Below are 18,188 nucleotides of genomic sequence, written 5' to 3'. Positions count from 1 at the left end.
CAACATATCTCCCTCTAGACTGCCGCTTTTTGCCGACAAAGTGCTGAGTCAGCAAAATGTGACGGCCATTTTAATGCAAATTAGGCGCGAGATATTTAAATCCTTACCTCATTTACAATGTCGACCTGCCTAATCTGCATCCCTCTGCCGACAGAGGGATGCAGTCTAGACATACCCCAAGACATAAAGAATCCCCCACTTCTCCTGGCAGTTTGTTTTAATGGCAGATAACATTCACTGTTACAAAATTACTCATCATTTCTAATTTGAATTAATCTGGCTTTAGTTTTCAGGGATTGGTTCTTGTTCCTATGAATTTTTTTTTTTTTTGCTAGATTAAAAAGTCCTTTAATATTTGATATTTTCTCTCTGTGGTATTTACACATCATGATCAAGTCACCTCTTTATCTTTTAAGGTTTTGCATTATATAAATCTCTAGCACAAAGATTCAAAGACCAATCTCCTACACTGCCTTTGGCATTGAAGTTGGATTATTTCACTGCCCTTCACATCTCTCCTTGTTGAGGCTCACGTGATTCTCTCTTTGGTCTGCGGCATTGTTTCCTTAGGTACCGATAGTATCAAGTAATTCTTCAGCACTTGGAAAGCCATAACACTGCTCATCCTGTAATTAGATTTTTTTAAATGGGGGGAGGGTTCTTCCATTAATTCGCTTTCTCCATCTGTGCTGATTCTGAGACTAGTAATAAGGGATGGTTTTTCACTCAGGACTGGGAGTATCATTTTAACTGATCCACACTATTTGTGGTGTTGAATTCTCAAGCAGATTTTTTTTGGGTTACACAAAGCATCACAATGTAAATACTGTAATTTAAACGTATTCCTTTGTAAAACCAGATAGAGCACAAAACAAAGTATTTTCTGCTGTAACTGTACTCAGACTTCTTCTGTTCAGTCACTGATTTTTCTTTTCAAATATTTGATATTTGGTAGGCATTTCAGATCTAAAGAAGATGCCTTTATTAAATATTTTATGGTTTAGAACTGCTCCAGGGAAACATTTATTATGTGTAAGTATTTGCTTGTTTAGAACCTCTTCAATAATAGAAGGGAAAATAATCAAACACTTAATTTTTTTGAATATTATGTAGATAAGGTAAAAATCCTTTTTCTCTTTTCCTACACATGAATATTAATAGTTTATAAACCCCCTGGGGCAACTTTTTTTTGTTATGGGAATACAGTGTCTTCTACAATGGAGCCCTGATCTTTGATTGGTGGAGCTGATATCACACTATAAATAATAATATACAGTGTTTCCTAATACCATGGCTCACTAGAAACAAGTGTAATGCAGTAGCACTGAGACCACTAGGAAAGGGAGAAGGAGTCTGCTCTATAGTCTTAGCTGAGAGCCACTTTGCTTTTAGTTCATGTAGTTGAGGTACATGCCTTTAGCCCCAATCCCACCTGCCAAGGAGCCAGGCCCATATTAAGCAATCCTTTACTCATTCAGAGCAAATAGACCTCCAGAGGTTAACAATTCTTCCATTTAGAACAAAGCAAAGGGGGAAAGGATAATTGAGGGGGTCGATAATGGGCTATGCAGCCTTTCCTATGTAAGATGCATGTTCAAATTCACCCTTACAGTGACTGAAAACTGTTACCTTGGATGGTGGCTTGGGGTCTGTGTGAAATTGCCTCTGATTCTGATCCATTTTCCAGTGGATGACAATCCACAGCCTGGAAACCTACTGCAATTCACGCGCATATTAACTGGCTCAGCAGAGAGACCAATCAGCACTAATTGGTGGTCCATTTTTCAAGTTCCATTCTTCCAACTGTCCTGCATTTTGCTTCAGCTACCCCAGACTAGCACGGCTACATTTCTATCACCATTCTTCCAACTGTGACTAGTGGTTTTAGTTGCCTCAACTTTCAGGTGTGCAAAATGAAACATCAGAAAGGGGCCCGATTTTTAGCCGATGGATGCTCAGAACTTTCTGATAAGCAGGACCTTTAGATTGTCTCACTAGGGGAAGTTTGCATGGCTACATCCCCACTATACTTGCTGGGCATTTATAGGGGAGTTGAGGTCAAAGCGTTCAAAACTGTGTCTAATGGTATGATCCTAAACCCATATTCAGGCACCTAAATAGTATCTGTGGGTCTGTATTTAGGCACTTAAATCTCTATTGAGGTGTCTACACACAAACTCCTATAGGTACTTAAATCTGGATTTAGAAACCTAGCTTTAGATTCTCAAATTTCAACATCTTGGAATAAATCCTCCTGGTTGTCAAGGCACTATATGTGTATACACAATGTAATAAAGAAAAGTAGTATGCGCATTAAATCAACTCTTCTATAAAACCATGTCATGGGAGAGAGAGAATAAAGCAATAATTCTGTAGTGTCAGGCACACGAGATGAGGACACTACTAAGATAATCCAGTCATAATCGGTGCAGATAAAAAGTGTTTAATAACACAGACTGCTCATTTAACATTTTATTTCCTTTAAATTAAATATTAAAACTACATGGCAAGCCCTTCTTGCTAATGGGCCCTATGAATAGCTGCTCTTTTTGTTCACATGCATTCACTGCGTAGCATCACAGATATGTCACTTGTCACTTTATCAATCATACTGGGACTAGGGATGTTAAGAGGCGGGTAATTTGCTAATCACGTAGTCGATAGATTTCGCTAATCATGTAGCCCAGCTCCTATTACATTTAAACTGCAGAGTTGCAGCAGTGGTGGGTCCTGGACCTGGCATGAGCCAGAACTGAGCCAGGCTTGCTAAGTCCAAGGTCACGCATGGTCTAGTAGCCCCTGTCCGTGGGGGGTCCCAGCAGGGAGCTAGGATCCCTTGCAGACAGGGGCTGCTGCCATAGCAGCCTTTGTTTGCAGCCAGCCCAGGCTACTGCCTGTGGTGAACCTGGGCCTGCTATGGGAAGAGGCTGCTTTGCCTCAGCCTCCCCTGCTCTTCTCCGCCCATGCTGCTGCCTCTCCCAGCCCAAGGGGGAATGGTGGCACTGTGGAGATGGTGCTGAGGAGAATTGGCTGTTAACAAGGGAAGGGAGCGAAATGCGAGTGGTCAAGTAGTTGGTTGACTACTCGACTACTTGCTTTCATCCCTAACTGGGAAATGAAAGGTGCTGAATAAAACCATTCTATTCAGTATTGCAGGAATACTGTGGAATAGAAACTAGCCAATAAGGGAAGCAAACAATAAGATACTGATCGTTCAGAATACGCTGGTTAATATAATCAGAGATGGTTTTCAGATTTTTTAGTTCCTTGGCAAGGTTCATCCATGGTGTCCAACCAGTTCTAAAGTAGTAGCCACTATGCCCTAATTTACACTAGGGAGTTATTTCAAAATATTGTGTGGCATTTCCATACTACGAAGCCCGTTATTTTGAAATAAGGGGCTGGTTATTTCGAAATCTGTGCTCCTGCTTTCTTTGGGGAATAACGCTTATTTAACGATATTCATAATCAGTCCATACTGCTTCCCTTCCTCATTTAGCACCTGCACCATTCTCGCTAACTTCTCTTCATCAATGGGGGCTCAGAATTTCACCGAGTTTTTCTTTGCATCAGAAAGGCCTGAATATTGCTGATATTCAAAGCCTTGAGCTGAGAACTTCAGGAGGAGATGGGATTGCTCAGTATCTTACAGGACTGATCCATTATTTTGCTTTCTGTATGTCAGGGGTGCACACCCCCAGTGTGCCTCAGTGCCCCCTGACTGTCCTCATATAGCCCCTCGCAGGGCCAGTTACAGTCTGTTTGGGGTTGCTCATCATAGGCATTTGTCTCAACGGCTCAGCTTACCTAGGCGGCCTCATGATCTGCCTGCAAGCCAGGGGCTTTGTTTCCAGCCCCTAGCCAGGGGGAGTTTTGGCTGGCCCTCCTCCAGCCTTTGCTAGTCCTCTCCAGCTTATCACCCCCCCCCCATCCATCCATCCATCCATCCATCCATCCATCCAAGGAGCTCCTGCTTCCTCTGCAGTCAGCCCTCCACTGGATCCCCCTTAAACAAACTGTGCTTCTCTATTTATAGTCGTCAGCTGGGCTTTCACTTGCCCTAACAGCTTCAGCTGGGCTCTCCAAGCCAACCCGGCTTCTCTGTATAGCTGCCTGCTGGGCTCTCACTAGCCCTAACGGCTTCAGCTGGCTTCCACAAGCCAATTGTACTGCCCTAGATAGTTGCCAGCTGGGCTCTCCCTGGCCCAAACAGCTCCAGCTGGCCTCTTTCTTTCTAGCCCTGGCTCAGGGCCTGAGTCCTGGTCTTAAAGGGCCAGTGCAGGGCAGGCACCCTGTCACACTGTACAAAATCAGATGTTAAGCTGATTGGACATGTGTACAGTGACACACAGATACTTAGACTCTGACTGTTGTGGTATTACACTGTGGTTTAATTAAAGAGTGAAGGCAAGCATCTTCATGAAATTATTTCTTGATAGAGAAATTTCTAATAAAAGCACTGAGGGATATAACAAAGTACAGTTTATATTCAAGCAAACAAAAACTGGATATGGAAATCAGTGAGGAATGTGGAGATTGCTCCACAGCACACGAAGAAATTTTTTACAAAGGCCAGATGCACATTGAGTATCTTCATCAAGTGTTATAAGAATGCTAGTCTTGGTAACAGGCAATCCGATCTTAATTTGGAATTAAACTATATTCAATTAAACCTAACAACTTCAGAAAACAGATGCTCAGAAGTTAGATGTCTTTCATCATAAGAGCTCGAGGAGAATATTAGGAGTAAACTATGAGGAAAGAAAAACAAATGATGAGGTCAGAAAAATGTCTCAAGGGAGGTCACTATGGCAAATTATTTGCAAGAGAAGATATCAATGCCTAGCATGTGTAAAGAATCGATCATAACCGACTGCTGATTATGGCTCTCCATTGGAAGCCAGAAAATCCAACAAGAAAGAGGGGTAGATCTAGGATGACTTGGAAGTGTACAATCATAACAACATAGAAACATTCAATTTGAAAGAGGAGGACTCAGGTCACATGGCAGCTGATAAGCAATGCTGGAGAATGTGAGTAGCTCAAAGTACTTAAAAGCATGGGATGAACTAAGATCTAAGTACGTCTACACAGCAACACTATTTCAAAATAACTAAAATTATTTCAAAATAACTTAGTCCACATCTACACAGCAGGCAGTTACTTCGAAATAATGTCGAAATACTGTCAAGTTGGAGGATTTCTTACTCCGACTCCGGTAACCCACATTGTACGAGGAGTAAGGGAAGTTGGAGGAAGAGTGCTTTATTTCGAAATAAGTGCTGTGTAGACACTCCCAATTTTGAAATAAGCTATTTCAAAATAAGCTACACAATTGACATAGCTCAATTTGTGTAGTTTATTTCAAGCTAAGCCCTAATGTGTAGATGCACCCTAAGGGTACGTCTAGACTACATGTCTCTGTCGCCAGAGACATGTAGATTAGGCTACCAGGCATAGGAAAATGAAGCGGCGATTTAAATAATCGCCGCTTCATTTAAATGTACATGGCATACCTGGGTGGTCGACAAATGCCTTTGATGTCGACACCCGCGCGTCCAGACTACCGCGCTGAGCTGACAAACAGCTGATCGGCTCAGCGTGGCAGCCATGTAAATTTAAATGAAGCGGTGATTTAAATAATCGCCGCTTCATTTTCCTATGCCTGGAAGCCTAATCTACATGCCTCTGGCGACAGAGGCATGTAGTCTAGATGTACCCTAAGAAATTAAACTTGCTTCTAGGGACTTGTCTTTGCATTGTCCTTAGTAATGAAGTGCAAAACCTTGCCAGACCTATTCCTCTGAAGCCTCTTCACAGTTCAGTGCTCTATCCGATGAATTCCAATGGTACAACACAGCGGCTACTCATTGTTACATTAAGTCTATCACAGGGGAATATTGTTTCAGCATCCAGGGATTTATTTATAAAGCAAAATGCTGCTTCTTCCATTTGAAGGCAAGTCTCACGAGTTCTGTTCATAGAACCTGGTGGACTCAGCACTTCTGGCCAAAACCTAGACAGATTTCAAACTTTGTAAATGAAGGATATCTGAGCTCTTGCCTGAGGTACTTAATACAAACGAAGGAGCTAATCCACAAGGATAAACCAGAGTATATTGCTAATGTATTAGTGCAGACATATACATACCAATAGGTAGACACGGCAGTGGAGGTAAGCTATCTCATGTTGAATATACTTAATTTGCAGAATGTCAATTTAATCATAATAAGTGACCATCAACTGAATCTCTAACTCATTTTCTGTGTGTGGGTTTTTTTCAGCAAGCACAGTTCCACTGGAGGATGAAACAGTATCAAACGATTTCAAAGACAGGAACGACTCAGAGCTTGAAGAAAGGCCAACTCTGGTGGGTGTCTCTTAATATAAGGCTCTTCAGACCTAGCTGACACAGGGTTCCTTGTGTTGTCTCCTTGCTTTGTCTTTTTAGCAAAGTTCGAGCTTGTGACTTGAACCATTAAGCTACATGGCAATGAGTGATAATTTGTTTCAAAAAGAGCAGGTGGTTTTTATTTTTTTGCTTTGCAAAAGTTTTGGTGGAGGGAGAGGAAGCTGAAAATAATTGTATCCCTTGCTGAATTGCACAGACTAGTCAGAGCCTGCTATGCACAGCAGTTCTATTCTGATGTGCCTCCATTGGTGTTGGTGGAACTCATGCAACACAATGGACACATTTTGTAAATTTCTACGAGACTGGGTGCAACTCCCCTTTCCTTGCCTCTGCATTGAGAATGTTTGACTGTTAGTGATTGCTGCGGCCAGCAGTTCTAATTTTCAGTTGCATCTATCAAGGGACAACAGTCGATGCAAATGAAAATTAAAACTGCTTGCTATCAGTCACTCAGAGCAAAACATTGTCGATACAGAGACAGGGAAAGGGGAGTTCCTTCGTAGCACAGTTAAATGAGTGACAATGAACTATCCTCTCAATTTAATTTTTCCCTTTAGAAACAGATGAACTGGCATATTGTGCTCTATACAGGAAATACTCTCCCCTCTCACCACAGCTGCATTCCTAAAAGCTAGGCCGCATGGTGGACATAGCTTACGACCAATCAGTAATTCAACATATGTTGTTCACATGGCAAATCCAAACAGTCAAATAGAGGCTTTCCTCTTTTTATTATTAAAACTTGTAAAACACCCATGGTGGGCAAACAGGGCCATTTCTTCTCAGTCTTTGTCTCACACATTTTTCTTTTATTGGTGGGATTGTGTGTGTGTGTGTGTGTGTGTGTGTGTGTGTGTGTGTGTGTGTGTGTGTGTGTGTGTGACGGAGAAAGAGAGAGAGACATAGGGCTTGATTCTAGCTTATCCTGGGCTGGGGATAAAAGATTGTGGCTTCCTAATCATGAAGATGCTTCTGCCCCACTCCTGGGGTAGCTTAGAGTAGCCTAAGGACTGCTGGACTTCAGCATGGTCATGCTACGTCCTCATCAACCCCAACGCATAGGAGGATCTGCAAGCAATGACATAAGAGACTGCTATGTTTTATATATGCCCATGGGAGACTCGCTCAAACTAGGGCAATTCCCAGTGGGGGAGGAGACAAGGTACCTTTTCACTCCCTCTGTGCTGCAGCAGTAAATAAAAAAGAGCAGACACTGGACTTTATGAAGGCAAGGAAACTAAGGGTCTGCCTTTATATATCAATTTTAAAGATATTGGGTCTTACTCTGTCTTTCTCTTTTTATATTCACTCCTCCCAGTTGCCCACAAGACTGCATAACATAACAGACTTGCTCCCCTTAGAAGATCTAATGACCACAGAAAGTGCAGTTGCCACTAACGAAGACGACGAGATCTCTACTGATCCGGATGTGGTGGAGAATTCTGAAGGTTAGAAGCCTTTACTTGTGATTTTTAGTTTTAATAGACTATGCAAATGACATCTCTGACTCTGACGCAGCCAGCACTTACTAAGCACACGCCCTTGAAAATGTGCCTACCATGTCTGAACAATTCTCAACGATGAAATTGCTGTCAGCTATGCTTTAAGAATCATTTAACATCCTAACTTAGTAACAAAATGTGTGTACAGAAGTGAGGAACCTAAAAATAACTCACCGCACCAGAACATTGCCAGCTCAAATCCAGCCCAGTCCAAGAGAGACAGACTTCAGATGGTCTGTGTGACATGAGCTTTGCCATCTAAGCTCAGTTCCTAGAAGACCGCTCTAAACCACCACCAGTATTTTTGTCTAGCTCAGACAGCATGAGGCTAAGATAGTAAAAACATGAGCATAATGGTCTGATTCTCCTGTGGTTTCACACGAGTGTGTTGTTCTTGACTTCTATGGAGCCCTTTTGCTCCACTCATCTGAAGAAGTGGGTTGTGCCCACGGAAGCTCATGATACCATCTATATTTTTCTTAGTCTCTCAGCCCTGGTCTACATTAGGGAGTTATTTTGAAATAACCGCCCTTATTTTGAAATAATAAGCAGAGCGTCCATGCTACCAAGCCCATTATTTAAAAAAACTGGGCTGGTTATTTCGAAAACTGTACGCCTGCTTTCCATGAGGAATAATGCTTATTTCAAAATAGCTATTTCTAAATAGTGGGAGTGTGGACGCTCTGGTGCTGCTATTTTGAAATAACTACTCCCCTGAGTGATTTGAAGTAATTATTCCCCAGTGATTCCTGGGGCTCTAGGTCGAGGTAGCACATCCACAATAACGGAGCCTGCCTCGGACTAATTTTGAGGCTTCCCCGTAGTGAGGACACGCTATTTCAATGTTGTTATTTCGGGAGTTATTATTTCGAATTTAGCTATATTGAAATGATTTCCTAGTGTAGATATGTCCTAAGGTGCTACAGGACCTCTCTTTTTTTGACTTCCATGGAGTTATTCATAATTTGCTGTGGTATAAGTGAGAGAAGGATTAGACAATTGTCTGTGGATGGAAGCAAAATGTTCACGCACCATCAGATGAAAACTGAGTGGAACGCATTCTATTGTGTGTGCACCACTAGACAGGAAGGGTGAACAAGCACCCCTCATCCTCCACCAGGACATCTTAGTCTATTACAAATACATATGATTGAAGATAATTAAATAGCACATTGTGGGTTTCCACATTGACCGTGTCTCAGTGGCTAATGGGAGATGCTGTGTTGACGAATGGAATCTACTTTTTTATAAGTGGTTGTTCTGCACATGGAGTCGGGCATCTAAAAGTTTGATCTCTGTTCTCTTGGCTCTGTACAACACCATCAGCCATCATCAACAAAGAGATTCCGAGGATGTTGTAGGGGTAGGATCAAAGTGTGCAAGGCAGAAAAGAACATAGTTCCCTCTTCTCCAATTACATTGGTTCTGTGAGTGCTGACGTTACCAATGTCAGGCGTAGGTTAGTGCAGTGAGTAGATGTAACTTAGAGACAGATGGGAAATAGTTAAGTCTGTGTCTGCACTACAGTCTCGGGGTGTGATTCGGCTGCTCATGTACACATACTCACTCCATCTCTCATCAAGCTAACATGCTTATTAATAGCCGTTTAGCTATGAAAGTAACAATGGAGGCCCATCTGATCCATGCCAGAGTTCATATCCACCAGTTTCAGGAAATTTTATACCCAACACAGCTCAGCCATGTCTGTGCTGCCACTATCCATGCAACCAGAGCTATACTGCTATGTATGTGTGTACATGAGACGGGGAATCACCCTCTAGCTCACGGTCATAGTCTAGAAATAGACTAAGGCCTTGTCTACACTAAACGGAAAATTGCTGCTGCCATGATCGATCTTCTGGTGTTTGATTTAGTGAGTCTAGTTAAGACTAACTAAATTGAACTCAGAGGGTGCCCCCGCCAGTGTCTGGAACTCCTGCTTTCATGAGGAGTAAGGGAAGCCAATGGGAGCTTCCATTAGCCTTCTGTTATGGGGATGCTGCCAAGCTTGGCTTAAGGTTAGCTGACTCCAGCTGCATATTTTACATAGCTGGAGTTATGTACCTTAAGCCAAGCAGCCAAATCTAGTGTAGACCAGGTCTAAGAATGATGCCAGTGTGTAGGAGAAAATAGTGAAACCAACAACAACAATTCAGCCACTGAACAGCCATCCAAATCACTGCTCTTCTGGGCTTAGAAGTTGATAACTGAAGCTGTGTGGAATGTTTGTGGTGAAACCCAAAATGGCACGACACTCCCCTGGGTTTTCATTACACACTCAGAACTCAGGCCAGTCAGGATACTGAAAAGTCCACTGAGGTTCAGGAACCTGTCAAAGTGATGCTGGGCCCTGTCATGGCTCTGCATTGAAATCCCATGAATTCCAGGGGTTCTCGCTGAGTTGTGTTTGGGGCAAGTGAGTTTTGTTTCAAAATGGAAAGTCAAAGCGGAACTGGGATGGCACTTGTCTAGCCTCAGCATGAAATAGTTCCGGAGTTGTCTGAAACAACCCAGCCCTGGGCTCTGTTTTCCTGCAGCTCTCTACCTCCCAAACTGCTATTACTCATGTGAGCAGTTATTGGAAATGTCCCTGCCCCGGGTCACTTCCTGTTCTACCTGGCTGTTGAAATTGGCTCCAGCTCCTGCTAAATAATAAGACATTCAGTTAACTAGAGGCCTCAAACAAAATTTCCCTCTTTTGTTGCTGGTTTCTCTCTCTGCTTCTGTCTGCTTCAGCAGTTTCAAATCCCTGGACAGAAGATCAAACACATTAGTTTAAAAATGTATGTTCTTCTGTCTCCTTAGCTGAGTCTTTCTCTCTGCTGCCAGTCTGGGCATCCCTTGACTTTGTTCATTATTAAATACAGGCAGTTCCCGGGTTACATGGATCCGACTTACATCGGATCCCTACTTACAAACGGGGTGAGGCAACCCCACACTAGCTGCTTCCCCCCAGCAGACCAGGGAGACGCGGAGCGGCTTTTCTCAGCAGACACCTCAGCTTGAGAATAAAGGACTGAGGGAAGTGAGGTGTGGGAGAATAAAACTGAGCTCTGGAGAAATGTTTGGCTAGAGTTTCCCCTACAATATGTACCAGTTCCAACTTACATACAAATTCAACTTAAGAACAAACCTACAGTCCCTATCTTGTACGTAACCCGGGGACTGCCTGTAACAGAAGCAGCATTAACCAGTTCTGAAAGTTAGAGAGAGTTTCAGACTCACTTTCTAAAATACAGGTGGGTGATTTCAGATCACATTCCTTTAGGAAAAAAACAGCAATTGTGTTCCATCTATTTCTGGTTGCTACCCAGGTCAATAACATTGGCTAGAGAAAGCGACTGCACAGCCACTGGACTAACTTTTCCACAAGCTCTGGCAATGCCTAGCAGTTCCAGTCTGTCTCATGCTTGTGAGTTCAGGTTTGGTTCTTTATTAAGTACAGAGTAACAATCATTCATGCCAAATTGTAGCAGATGATGGGGTGGATCATGGATGCAGGCAAATGAGTACTTGGAATGAGTAGGTAGTGACCAAATTTTTCTAGCCTCAACTTTCTGGAGTCCCAAAGCATGGGCGTTCAACAAGCCACCACACCATCAATGTCCTACCTTTTGATTAAGCCCTTTTTAATTATTGAAAGAGGGAAGAAAAGTTGGCATCAGTCAAGTACGAAAACCTGCAAGTACAAGACTGTGTACGTCAATGGCTACACTAAGACTTTCTATCATTCATGTCAGAACACCATTTGTACTACAAATCCTCCAGTCTTCAAAATAAAAGTTCTTTCCCCACAACCAGTTGCATTACATAATAGTTGTACTATGCACAGAAAAGCTCACTAAATATTTCTAGTCAAGAATTTTACAGTGCTTACCATTAACCAATATACACCACCCCATTGCAAGGTGGGTACTATTAGCCCCATTTCAGAGATGGGGAAACTGAGGCATAAAGAAGTGCCATGACTTGGCCAAGGTCATGCAGGGTGTCAGTGGCAGAACCAGGAATACAACCTAGCTCTCCTGAGACCCTAGCCAGTGCTTTAATCACATACCATTCTTCCTTATTACAGCTGCAAGCCCTTTGCAGGCAATTGCGGCTGTCACATAAAAGAGAGACCCCTTCCTTAAATTAGAGCTTAGTATCCAAAGAATCATTCTTTCATCAGGTGCAGTGTAAGACCCACCTATTAACTGCAGCGTAGTACCCTGAAACTGCACTGTGGCTCTGGGTCTGTACTCAACAATGAGGCATTTCCGACTCCATTTGATGATGAAACAGCCTGTTAGCTTTTCCCATCTCTCTTGTCCATTGAGAAAAGAGAGATCTCCCCTTTCTCTCCCCCCCTCACCTCATTGGGACACAGAGGAAGGAGATCCCCCCGTCTCTTAGCAGCGGAGAGAGAATGGGGAGGGTTTCTCTTTCCAAGCTCCTGGGGAGTAGGGATTGTTTCTCCCCTCCTCTTTTCCCCACCACCCCTTGCCCAGCTCCTGTTGGGTACATCCCAAAGAGAAATGCACTTCCTGGCTCACCCATTTGCATCCCTCCACAGGGAGCATCTTTATAGGCAATGTCCTAAAGCAGTGAGGGGTAACCTAGGCTAGTGAGTGGGCCACATGAGTGGCCCTCCATCTCAGGCTACGTCTAAACTGCAGAGTTTTTGTGCAAAAACGTCCGGGTTTGCACAAAAACTCATGAGCATCCACACCTCAAGCACATTTTTGCTCAAGTAAATTGACAGAACGGAGGAGTTTTTGCGCAAGAGTTGTTCCTCTTTCTACGAGGAATAACTCCTTTTTGCACAAGCGCTCTTGTGCAAAAAGGTGTATGTGGACGGGGCACTGCCTCTTTTTGCACAAAAAACCCCTATCGAAAAAAGCACAGGTGCCCTGGTGGCCATTCTGTGGTTAGCACTCAGCGCTTTCTTTCGAAAGAGTGTCCGTGCAGTCTGGACGCTTTCTTGCGCGAAAGCCCATCTCTTTTTCGATGCACTTTTGTAGTGTGGATGCTCTCTCTTGCGCAAGAAGTTTTTGCAGAAGATCTCTTCTGCAAAATGTTTCTTGCGCAAGAAGCTTGCAGGCTAGACATAGCCTCAGTGAGCTACAAGATTGTCATAACCAACACATGCTCCAAGAATAGGGTAGTTTTTCTCACTGCACTTGTGTACCCAGAAATGTGTGGAGTATGCCCATTCAACTGTAGCAGCACTTTGATTGGATGCAGAAGGAGCGCATGAATCTCACAATGTTGTGTGCAATCAGCATGCACCTCGCTTCACGTGTCTTTGCTTTAAGGGTGTGTCACTTTAGTAATACCCATAGAAAAAAAAAACCCACAACAGAATCTGGCAACGCTTCATGTGGGTAAACAAAATGTCTCGTGGAGCACACATAGAACCCGAATTGGCCATATGCAGCCCTTGGGTTACAGGTTGCTCATGGCTGTCCTAAAGGTGCCATGAAACTGGTATTCAGGGCTTTGAACAGTCACCCACAATGTTCCTTCTAATTTTTTCCATCCAAGTGCAGAATACATTTTGTTATGTGCACCAACGCGTGTCTGGATGTGCACCACCAGTACCAACACATGCTGTGGGGACTATGGGCACTTTGCTAATCCACTCGGCGGCATTTGAATTCCACCTGGGTGGCCGCCCAAGCGTTCAGCTTACAGGGAACAGTGGTCACCAATGGGTTATCTCGGCATTACGCTATTTTTATCCATACTTCTCGTGTTAAGGCTAAGAGGGCCGATTAAATGCTCAGGAATTGTCAGAAGGAAAAGCTCATACAGTTTTATAAGCACTAGAAAATACTATGGGTATGCTGGGCTTGTCCCTGCCATCAGTACCCAGTCTGTGCCAAAGAGCAAAAATATCTTCCTGCTTTATTCCTTTCTCTGCCAAAGACAAACAAAGCCATCCTAAAAATGACACATTTTTCTTAAAACATTGGCTTTATGTCACAAAGCATCCTCCTGTGGCACTGTCAGATTGAAAGCCAGTAACACGCTGTGCGGTACAAAATCCGGAGGAGGGGTGTGGGCACCATGGAGTGCAGATAGTGTAACAGATATGTTGAGGTCAGACAAGCTCTTGGCATCCAAAACAAACTTGTCTTCCTTTCTGGTTAGACATAAATCTACAGCAAAATCTAAAACAAATAATGGAAGACTAATGTCTCTGGTCTCAAGCCTCAAACAACACTAAGCTGGACTAGCCTTCTTACGGATCCAATGTAGGAAACAAAATGACAAACTAAGGAAACTACCATGGTGTTAATATCTGGAAAACTGATCCCCTTCCCTACTTGTTTGTTGTCCTGATTTTAACCAGGCAGGTGCTGCTCTGCAGTTAGGTTAACTGAGATAGTGCTGTGATTTATAATACAAACCGTTTTGTCAAAAGAACATTAAAGTTGCAGAGTCAAGTCCCCCCAAATTAGGAAATGCCAGAGTTAAGGTTATCTTTGAAGTCTAATTTACAGTGGTTTTAACTCTATTGATTTCAATTATGTTGATCCTGATTCACACCAGTGCAAGATCAGGATCACTACTCATTATTTTTAAAGCTACAGACTAACACGGCTACCCCTCTGAGACCTTTAGATTTCAATTTGTCTTTGGGCTGGCCTACACTCAAAAGTTAGGTTTACCTAGGGGTGAAAAAAATCCACACCCCAGCGCAATATAGTCAAACTCACCTAACCCCAGTCTAGACTCAGGCCATGTCTCCACTTGCCAGAGGATCAACGCTCTGGCAATTGATCTTCCAGGGTTCAATTTAGTGGGTCTAGTAAAGACACACTAAATCGAACACTGAGGGTGCACCCGTCGGCACAAGTACTCTTTGCTGCCGTGAGGAGTAAGGGAGGTCGACGGGAGCATTTCTCCTATCAACCTCCCACTGAGAGGCCACCCAAGAGAATTGGTGCAAGGTACATTGACACCAGCTATGCAATTCACTTAGCCGGAGTTGCATATCTTGCACCAATTTTCTCCACCAGTGACCTGGCCTTGGAAGAATTCAGTCAGCCTCCTCTGAGGGGAGGTGGAGTATCTACATTGAAGTGCTACACTGCAACTGTGCTGCTGTAGCATTTTGAAGTGGAGACATGAGCCTTTATTTCAGTCTGTGATGCTCAGTCCTGTCACAACTCTACCTTCTCTGTGTGCTCTCTGTTTACACTCACACACTTCCCATTTAACACCCTATTAAACTGCACACACCTGCTGTGGTTTCCTTCTCAGACCGTTGTACTGAATTTTTATAGCCTCCCCGACCGAGTGACATCATGGTAGGAAGACATAACACTCACCACATTAACGAGTTATTTTGGCTTTCTTTTCAGACGAAGTGGGAGAGGAGCCAGAGACTACAGAGGAGAAAGGTAAGTAACCAAATTGGCTGTAAAAGGAGTAGATGTATTTAAATCCAAGATGTTGTACAGCCATGAACTTTAAAAGGCTTTCAAGGTCCTGTCTCAAAAGCCAATTGAAGTAAATGGAGAAACTTGGGCCCAAAGAAAGTTAGCAAGGAAACTACTAAACTTAAATGACTTATTTTCAAATGGTTTGCAGTATTGTTGTCACCATTTTAATCTTAAGACACTAGAGAGACCAGGTGGGTGAAATAAAATCTCCTCCTGGACCAACATCTGTGGGTGAAAGAAACACGCTTTGGAGCTATGCATAAAGGACACTGTGTAAGCTCAGAAGTGTGTCTCTTTCACCAAGCCGGGCATAATTGGTAATGAAAGAGGTGTTGGGGCTCAAGCCATTGGTTTTACTTTTATATCTGATGTGGCAAGCGGGGACGGACTGGAGCTATGAACTTCCAACCTAGAGGTTCCAGGGCTCAGTCTTGGCACACATTAAGCACTGTCACCAGTAGCGTTTGGTCCAGTACAAGACATGGGACCTGTCATGTCTCTCTAAAGCAGGAGTCTCAAACTAAGATAAATCTTAGATCCAGTGTCTATGCTCAAATCCTCCTAGTGGCCCAGCGGGCACTCCTCATTGGTGAGGGTGGGGGAGGGGGGATCTCTGTGTGTTCCTCCATGTGTCTCCTGCCACCTCCAGGGGATGTAAAGCCCTCCTCTCCCCCAGGTCCTGGTGCTACCATTGGCAGCGCAGTGGGGCTAGAGCAGCTTCCGGCTCCAAGCCAGCATGTTCTTGTGGCCTGGGGTGGTGTGTGCAGAGCTGTCCCATCCACAGGATGGTTCAGTGCAGCCACCCCAGGCCACACACTTTTGGGGGTTTCTTGGCAGCCACCCCAACTTGTCCTATGGACAGGGTGCTTCCCCATGGTCAGGTGGGGCCCTGGCCACCACAGTAAAGCAGCATGATCAGACTGGGCTGGGTGATGGTGGTGGAGAGGGGAGAGGCTGCTGCATCTTTGCAGCTCCCGCCACTTCAGTGAGTGGAGACAGGGGGGAATCCCTGTTGCCGCCCTTCTTAAGACCCCCCCCCCAAGTAATTCCCAAGGCTGCTTTCCTCAAGAGACAGGGCTTGAGGGAGGGGAAGGAGGGAGAGGGCAGAGCAGGGGCAGGCAGAGGTGGGGCAAGGATGGAGCAGGGACTGGACTTGGGGGAAGGATACAGGACACCCCCCAGGGCTGCAGGGTCTCACATGCCAGCAGCCCTGTGCAGGCCGGATTGTGGAATTGCTCAGGATGCAGTTGGCCTGTGGTCTGTGAGTTTGAGACGCCTGCTCTAAACCTACATGACACGTTTTAAAGTTCATAAGGTTCAGGGAAGATTCCCAAGGAATGGACAGTGGCAAACATAATTCCATTTCATTGCTGAGTATCAGTACCCGTCACTAGCCTGCCCCGCGGCTATACACGCTAACATCCTATTCGTTTCCCTGCTCAGAGGGCCTGTCAGCATTGGCACTGGTTGGAATCATTGCTGGAATCATCATTGCAGTGGGCATCGTGGCTGGAATCATCATTGCCGTCGTGAGGAAAATGTCGGGCAGGTATTCGTAAGTAAATTACTAGGCAGGTGTATGGCTAGAGGCTGCTATAGCCCCAGTTTCAGTGACGGACCAACTTCATAAGGCGTTTGATTCCACATCCAATGCAGTCTTTGCTTTGATTTCAAAGGTTGTGGGATGGAGCCCAAGGTTTGCCTGCGGGAGACATTATTCCAGAGAAGCAGCCAAACATGCAAGTAATTTATCCAAACACCAGGAGAGACTGGAAATTTCACAGGAACAGGCCTTCCTATTTTTAGCACTTCCACGTTTGGACCGAGCCAAACGTCGTTTGGGACTGTCCGTTATCATGGCATTTGGTGGTGGTGCTTCTCTCTCCAGTCCTGGATGGAAAACGGAAGTGAGGAAGGGAGAGGGGAGAGAAATACCCAAGCTGTAAAAAAGCTTCATCAGCATCCACTTCCAGATGTTAAATCATAGACTCATAGGGCTCGAAGGGACCAACCCCTCCTAAGATGCAGAATTTGTTGTGTCTAACCCATCCGAGGTAGATGGCTCTCCAGCCTCCTTTTGAAAGTCTCCAACCAAGGAGTTTCCACAACCTCTCTAGGCCATCTGTTCCCTTCCCCTACTGTTCTTACAGCTAGTAAGTTTTTTCCTTGAGATTTAATTGAAAACTGCTATGCTGTCGTTTGAATAATTTATTTCTTTACTGATGGTGCCGAGGGAGGGTGTGTTAGTATCTTTTCTCCACTCCTCCAACCGGGTCATCTATAGTCCTGAATAATTTATTCAGTAGTGACACAGTCAGGCTGGGATGAACAGAGACAAGAAAATGTTCTCGTTCATTGACCTGCTTCTTTTGACAGCCTGTCCCAAGCCAAGAAGCCTTTAGGGAATGGTAAACTGATGCTGTCACTCATGGCTGTAGGAGCAGACACCCCAGACTTAAAATCAGATGGAGGGAGTCTTCTTTCTGTTTAATAACTCTTCAGTACAGGTTTCCCTCAGTGCATCATCATGTGGCAGTCACCTGTCTCATGCGGGTATACACCCTAGACCAGATTCGAAGCTGGTGTCGACCGGCAGAGTTCCAATTCCTACCAACTGAGGATCTAGTTCTGTCTCTTGCCTTCAATGTTTATGAGAACATAAGACAGGGGGACCTAAAGAGATGTTTCCCTTTAGTTCATTTTTTTTCAATTTCATTAAATTATGATAGCAGTTTTCAAGTATCTAAAAGGGTGTTGCAAGGAGGAGGGGGAAAATTTGTGCTCCTTGGCCTCTGATGATAGGACAAGAAGCAATGGGCTTAAATTGCAGCAAAGGAGGTT

At 44.2% G+C, this 18,188-nt stretch overlaps 1 protein-coding gene across 3 annotated transcripts in view; it reads left to right on the top strand.

Moving 5' to 3' along the window:
- PDPN (podoplanin) overlaps window positions 1-18,188 on the top strand; it is a 44,534-nt gene that overhangs the window by 16,989 nt on the left and 9,357 nt on the right. The window contains exons 2-5 of one of the 3 annotated variants that reach the window (XM_014575895.4): window positions 6,285-6,370; window positions 7,731-7,860; window positions 15,267-15,305; window positions 16,791-16,892. In XM_014575895.4, the coding sequence (XP_014431381.1) occupies window positions 6,285-6,370; window positions 7,731-7,860; window positions 15,267-15,305; window positions 16,791-16,892 (357 nt within the window). Of the gene's footprint in view, window positions 1-6,284; window positions 6,371-7,730; window positions 7,861-15,266; window positions 15,306-16,790; window positions 16,903-18,188 lie in introns of all 3 variants that reach the window. The other 2 variants (XM_014575894.4, XM_014575896.4) reach the window with 2 other exon arrangements.

This window comes from Pelodiscus sinensis, chromosome 24, assembly GCF_052426305.1.
Source record: "Pelodiscus sinensis isolate ZL-2025 chromosome 24, ASM5242630v1, whole genome shotgun sequence".
Lineage (NCBI taxonomy): Eukaryota > Metazoa > Chordata > Testudines > Trionychidae > Pelodiscus > Pelodiscus sinensis.
Note: the sequence above shows the minus strand (reverse complement) of the source record. Positions and strands in the feature narration are given on the sequence as shown.